Source organism: Penaeus vannamei, chromosome 30 (assembly GCF_042767895.1).
Source record: "Penaeus vannamei isolate JL-2024 chromosome 30, ASM4276789v1, whole genome shotgun sequence".
NCBI lineage: Eukaryota > Metazoa > Arthropoda > Malacostraca > Decapoda > Penaeidae > Penaeus > Penaeus vannamei.
This window is the reverse complement of record NC_091578.1, coordinates 11,451,066-11,458,565: the sequence shown is the minus strand read 5'-3', so window position 1 is coordinate 11,458,565 and position 7,500 is coordinate 11,451,066. Positions and strand designations below refer to the sequence as shown.

The window sequence follows — 7,500 nt, the reverse complement described above, 5'->3', positions numbered from 1 at the left end:
TTTAATTTTTTTACTTTTTTGCTTTTTATTTATTGATTTAATTTATCTTATGATGATAGAATTGGAAGGGGTTAATCTTTTCTAATTTGAAAGATGATAGAAAAATAGTGCAAAAGTTTTGTGCATTTTTCACTTTTTTCCTCTCAAAGGGATAGAATTATGAAGGACTTGCCCCGATCTTTTCCAGTTGCCGCATCAAGAGAATAGAGCAGAAGGATGAGTTAGAGTCAGAACGCACCACAGAGCAAGTTGATATTGATAAACTCGTTTCTGAAAATGTCAGCATGAGATCCGAAATTGACCGATTGTTCCAGAATTATGAAGCCTTGAAGAAATTTGCCAACCTTAAGAACATACCTCTACCTCCTGATCTAGAGACCCTTTAATTGTTGCAAAAGCAAGTGTGTTAATAGTCATATATATATATATTTTTCATGCATTCCAATTGTAATGCAAAAAGAGTTCTTAAATGCCTTAATCAGTGGTTCAAAGTAAGAGATTTATAGACGGTTATCAGGGCTGATTCCTTGTTAACACAGTTGTTTCAGGACTAACTTAGCTATTAAGTAAATGGGGATCTAGTTTTTATGATAGCTTCTCTTTAATTCTCTAGAGATAAGTCTTTATCAGATTAAAGTCTACAAGTCTAAATTGCAACATGTCAGTAATGTTGCCTTTGGATTTGTTTTTGTATGAGTGTCTGAAGTCGTACCTAAGAATCATTGAGACCATACTTTACTCTGTCTTCTAACTTTACTGGAATAATGTTAGTTCAAAACTTGTAGATAGTAAATTAAAAGAGTGTTAAGTGTCCAGATCATTTGTTTTATTCACCTGGAAGTATAAAAGTCAATATAGAATTCTGTTGTTGCAGTTTGGAATTTTACACAAGTAATATTTTATTGACATGGGGCAAAGTAAAGCAAGTGAAATTAAATGTTGTTTATTTGTCTATGTAGTTCCTTATGTTTTGATGAATGCTGATAAAACCTGTTGCACAAAGGCTTATCTTGGGAGAAATGTTCCTTGATTTGCAGGTTTATTTAAATATTGATGATCATGTTCTTTGATAACGAAAGATGGTCAGTTGAAACTGCAAAAGATCAACCAGTTGTATTGTATTATTGTATTATCTCATCAAATTATGTTATGCCAGTCAACAGGGATCAGTTCTAAAATATCAGAGACAGTGATTTGGTATCATTTATTATTAAAAAAAATGTTTTTGCTATACCTAGTTTGTTGTTTTATATAACATGGTTTATAGGTATGTTTCAACATGCCAGTTAACTTGCTTACATGGGTATGCGTAACAGTTGCACATAGTAGAGAAATAAATAAAAAGATAAATAGAGTAGACTAGCATGATATAATCACAAATTTCTGTTGATAAAACTTTCCCTTCTCTTATTTAAAAGCTGGGTGTCCTTGCCTCTCTCTTGCAAACTGTAGTGATAAATGGTGATGGTTAGAAATGCTGTGCAAGACATTACCGTCTGCATTTTATTTAAGTGGATCATAATGTACTGGTTTGAGGCTAAGGGGGATTCCCATTTCATATTTGGCTTTTTTTTTTTTTTTTTGGATTAAGAGCCATGTTTTAGTTGGAAGCACAGAAGTAGTAAAGCCAAGTATAGGCTTGCAAGATATATAATTCATCAGATTATTTTATTTATAGATGTGTCAGATTTTGTGCAATGATGTGTCGTTTCATACAGGGAATCTTTGGATTTGATTTGATTTAAGCAACTTGATTCAAATCAAATGTGTTTGGCTACTGTATGCAGGATTTTTTATTTTGTTGGTCTTAGAAGTTTTCTGTAGGTGGTTTGATGTCTTTTAATGTCTTTAGACTTATTATATTTATTGATCATCTTTGGAGATTGTAATATCATTTTGTTTCATTCATTTTTGGTTGTTTATTTCATACATAGTACTTTTTTTTCATTTTGGGTTACTATGTTTCCTATTCTGTCTTTAGTTGTTACAGTGGTGTCATGAGACCTCTAGTCATATTACAGTATATCTGTTTCCTTCTTGGCATCATATTCATTTTTAGGGGTAGTTGTAGGATTGCGAGTTTAAATGAACAAGAGCTTGATGTGATTTTTTAGGGTTGATGAAAATTACATTTTGCATGGTTTGAAGGAGCTATTCTTTATCAAGATGCAAGGTAGTCTTTATCAAATCCAGATGTAGGCATTTGTGTGGAATTAATTGAAACTTTATAAGGAAAGTGTAATGCAAAAGTATACTTACTAATAGGACATGGATGGGTGATTTTACTTTTGTAATTTTTTACATATTAAAAAATATAAAATGCAGGATATTAGATTATTGATAGCTGTCTCTCTCATTATGATATAGAGGTTTATAAATGATAGTCACATTTTAAACTTCCATTGGCAGTATCATTTGAGTGCTGGAAGAGATACACCTCAGGATATTTGTTAAACAAGCTTCTTTAGAAATGTTAAACAAGCACTTAGGAAAGAGATTTCTATTATTCATATACTTGTTTTTATCCAAATGCAAAGTTTTTTCTTAACAGTGAAAGTGTAATAGTAAGGTGGCAAGGTATAAAATTTGATTATTCATATTTTTTTGTCATGTCTTTTTAACAACATATGTTTATAAAGTACACACCAAAGGAGCTACAAAAGAGCTAACAAACGACAAAAAACTTGCTGGTGTCACATAGGACATAAATTTGAAACAGAACTAGGAGTGTTACCTTTTGCCAGAAGCCCCCGCTGTCACCAACCCCATTTGACATTAGTGATGATGAACTGGTCTGCGCTAGTGTCAGGGACCTCAATCGGCAGCTAAAGCTCCGAGGGCTCTGCAGAGAGGATATAATGAAGGTGAAACAACGAAGAAGAACATTAAAAAATAGAGGCTATGCAGCAAGGTAAGTATTTGGGTATGACTCAGAAAATGGTATAAAAAAGAAACATGGTGCATGTTGTTTGTTACATGAAAAAAGGAAAATTAGTATATTTGAATGATAAGATTGTTTTACATTTGTATGTTTGTGAATAGCTATATAGATTGTTCTTTTCAAGATTGATGAAAAAGGATTCTTTATTGATTTTGATTGAAAAATGGAATTGGAATTTGAAATACTTCCCACTTCTGCTGAAGAAAACCGAAGGTAAACTCAAATGAATTAGAAAGCTTTTAGTTTTTAAGATAAGGTGTAGAATTATTCTTGGCCCAGATTTATGATTAGACAATAAATAGGAAGGGGAAGAAAATGACTCCATATCACTTTAATAATCTGAGGTTGATGTAATGTTTAGGAAACTGGAAATATTATATAGACCAAGGAAACAGCATGAAACTTAGCATGCAGGACCTGACAGTAAATAGAAAGGACAGCACTAAGCAATAGATTAAGGAGTTTGAACAAGATAAGTTAAATGGGTAATTTCAGGCATTAAACACAAACAAGATTTGCAGGGTTAAATTAGATAATACATGATAAGATCATATGTAATGTTTGAAGACATGGTCACATTGAAATTGGAGACTAGATGACTGTTAACACTGGACAAACAAGAAAAATATTTAGAAACTGTCACATTAAACACTAAGACTGTAAAGTTATGTAAAACATTTAGCAGACAATGATGCAGTAGCTTTTGCATATAGAGTTGGGTGTTAGATAACAAAGTCTGGATTGAATTGACAAAGTGACATCGTAGAACAACCTAAATTAAACAGACTGGACTTCTTTGATACAGATTAAAGGGCTATTTTTCAATAGATTATACAGGTAGCATTATTGTTTAGACAATGTAAGCATATGAACATTTATCCTTTCAGTGGTGACTGTACCAGGGTTTGTGACCATTGAGAGAGCCTAACTACATATTACAAAGATAACATTTAGATTCAAGCAGCTTCAGGTAGTGGACCATTATGAAGATATATTAATACTAAAGCACTTAGACTGGATGACACTAAGTATCATTAATCCCAGTACCAAAGACTTAGGGTGACTCGTACATTTAATTCCCTAGATTTATAAGTTCATCATAAGTATAGTACTGGTACTGTTTTTTCTCAAAAATGTATAACCTCATCGTCTTTAATGTTTCAAACACACTTCCAGCTGTCGAATCAAGAGAATAGAGCAGATTGATGAATTGGAGTCGGAACGGACGACAGAACAAGTTGACATTGAGAAACTTATTAATGAAAACCACAATATGCGAACTGAAATTGATCGGTTGTTCCAGAATTATGAAGCCCTTAAAAAGTTTGCAGACCAGAAGAATATACCCCTCCCTCCAGATTTGGAAACCCTATGATCTTCAGGGAAATGCAAGTGTTTTCATAGTCATTCTTTGTGCATTATTGATGTAATGCAGAAGTCCATGTTGCCTTTACTAATGAAGTTCAAATTCAGGATTAATATAAGTCATGGTTAATGCCATGTTAAGACAGTAGTACTCTTGAGTAAAACTGGTCTAACTTTAAAGACATGAAATCTAATATATAAGAGTTCTGTAAGATGTGTTATATACTTAGACTATTTTTCTTGCTGTAGAAAATATTGGATATACTTACTATTTGTACATGTCCATGCAAATACTTCTACTGTACCTTAACTCGATCTGCTAGTGCATATTTGTAGAAAACCCATTAAGTGTGGCTTTTCAGTTGACATCATCATGGTCTCATACTTGTGATAGGCTCTTGTGTGATAGTTTTTTTTTTTTTTTTTTTTTTTTTTTTTTTTTTTTTTTTTTTTGTTTTTTTTTTTGTAGTATTAAGGCATCTCCCAAATATCATCCCATTTTTCATGTTTGTGCATTTTTTTTTTTTTTAGGCTATCCATTATTTTTGTTAGCACTGATGTACTAAATTCCTAAATTATTCATATATTATACTCATTTTATTATGTAAGGATTCCCATGCACTGAAAGACTAAACAACCTACTTCATGTTAGTCTAGCCATTACGTTTGCCAAGGACTTGCAAATGGACAGAATTATTTTAGAGTTGCATGTGTCCTTGTCATATGGTTTGCACTTGGGTTAAGATGATCTTGGTGTTAAGACACAGCAAAATGTGTAATAGTAGTGTTTGTATATTGTTCACTCCCTCTATAAAAAGCCCCAGTGCATAGTTGCATTTTATATATTAAGTCTTGCACCTGTGATAAGTCTCAGCCCAAATATTCTACAGACTTGTAGTGTTTTCAGTTGATTTTTGTGTTGCCTTTTTTCCTTTTTTTGTGCACTAATCCTAATCTTTAGGGTAAATCTCATCATAGGATACTTAATGTGTTTATTCTTGTATTATCTTGTATTACTCAGATGAAACTTGTTTAGATAAAAAATAATTTTTTTTTTAGTATCTTGATAAATGGCTTTCCTGTAGTCTAACCAATACAGTAGGTATTTAAAGACACCAGTGACCATAAGATGATGATAAGGATAATAAAAGCCAGTGATACTACATCTATGTTTTATTTTCCAAACATCTATTATTATTTACTTTATCAATTAAGGTAAGAGAGTGAAAAGGTACAAAAATAGATTAATGTTTATGAAATATAAGATTTTCTTGCACTAGTCAGCTATTGTAGGGGACTGCTATTTCTATGTTTTTCCTTTTCTTTAACCCACTTATGCAGGGTAAATGCACAATCTACTGTCGTATTATTACCTTCCTGAACATGTAGATGGTGATTAGGTACTAAGGTGTTAAATGCTAGGCTTTCCTGATCTTGCCTGTTTACCCCTATTCAAAGTGATTTTTTATTTGTAAAATTAATATGATTATTATCATTATTATTGTAATGTTATTAAAACTGGTTATGAAAATAAATATGGAATGGAATAAAAATTTATACAATGGAATAAATGGGAATAGACTCCTTGATGACTAAGGGCTTCTGGAACCATCTACATGTTAATGAAATCTATAAAACAAAACCATGGTGGACAAAACATGTAGATGTGCACTCCTGGTTAACCCATCGTACTGAGAGGACAAGGCATACATGTTGTGATCACTGTGATTTTAGTTTATTAATTTTCTATATGCATAAATGGCTCTACAAATATTTAATCACCAAAGAGGACATTACTTGTTTACCCTTTTCCTTGTTTTTTACAAAGATCCTTTTTAACTTTTTTATAGTTGATAATACTGTTAATAAGATTATAATAATCATAATATCAATAATAATAATAACAGTATATATATATGAACATTCATATAATCCAAAAACTCTAAGGAATGGGCAGATCAGTTGAGGTGATGTTAGGCCTGTTGATTGACTCCTTGGTGGCTGAATTATTGTAGAGCCATCTGTGTGCCTTAAAATTCATAAGAAAACTACAGCAGATAGGACATCTACCCTGTGCCAAAGGGTTAAACTAATGGTTAGGCTAATAGAGATAAAGAGGGAGATTACATTATAATCTTTACTACCCCAATTTTCATGAATTTTTAAAATTTCATCCCAATTCAATTCCCCTGTACTTGTGAAGTTATCAGTCTTTAGTAAAAGTACAATCTTAATATGTTTATCATATATCTTTGAATACTATTGAGTCTTCCTTTCCAGATTCATATATATGTATGTGTGTATGTATACATACATACATACATATACACATTTTTTTCATTTTGAATATCCAAATAATGTTTGTTAAACGGTCAGCTGACTTCTGCAAGGCATAAATTATAAGACCAAATTGTCTGGATGTACAGGAACAAGAAATGAGGCAAATATGAGTATAAAACACAAATACATCACACATTGCAGTTGCATGATGAATTACACCATCAATTCATGTTAAGAGAGTTTATTCTCATTTACAAGTATCAAATGTGCACTTGAATTTTTGAGTTCTTGATAGAATTGTTTAGCCATCATAAGTCATTTCTCTTTTATGAAATAAAGGATTGGAAGAAAAGTGAATGGCTATGTTACCTTTGATACATGTTTTAGGCTTTTACTTGAATATGACTAAATGTTAATGCAGGTTTTTCTATCATTTTTGAAAATGTGAATTGGTTTCTTTATGTTAAGGCTTTTAGCATGACCTAATTTGAGAATGTTTATAAAGAAGCCAAATGATACTATGACTAAATTATCTTTAGTAAAGAAAATGTAACAGACAATAGATATTTTGTCTGCTGAAGTAATACTTACAGGTAGTGATAAAGCACATTGGACAGTATATCTTTTATCCATTTGTGTAGTGCATCTAAACTATTACATGAGGAATTTTATGTGGACTGAGAATTTACACTGAGTCATTCTCTAGTTCAGTGCACAATACAGCCTTCTCTGCCAGCAGAAAAAATCTATATTCATGCATTAAAGTAAACTGGGAAAGCAGACATGTGGTAATAATACTTTTTCCCAGTTAATAGTGTGATTTACAAATCTGCTGATAGATTAGAATAGCTTCCATCACAAAAATAACATCCATTTATCTATATTACATATAAAACTCTAAAATCTTTCTTAAA

At 31.6% G+C, this 7,500-nt stretch overlaps 1 protein-coding gene across 6 annotated transcripts in view; it reads left to right on the top strand.

The window, feature by feature from the left end:
• The window catches only part of maf-S (MAF bZIP transcription factor K), a 24,839-nt gene extending 19,370 nt beyond the window's left edge, over positions 1–5,469 (top strand). For 2 of the 6 annotated variants that reach the window (XM_070143005.1, XM_070143007.1), the window contains one exon: positions 188–817. In XM_070143005.1, coding sequence (XP_069999106.1) covers positions 188–386 — 199 coding nt within the window. In that variant the 3' untranslated portion in view covers positions 387–817. Of the gene's footprint in view, positions 1–187; positions 818–2,747; positions 2,912–3,065; positions 3,155–3,828 lie in introns of those variants that run through there. The other 4 variants (XM_070143009.1, XM_070143010.1, XM_070143008.1 and 1 more) reach the window with 4 other exon arrangements.
• Positions 5,470–7,500: the final 2,031 nt, after the last annotated feature.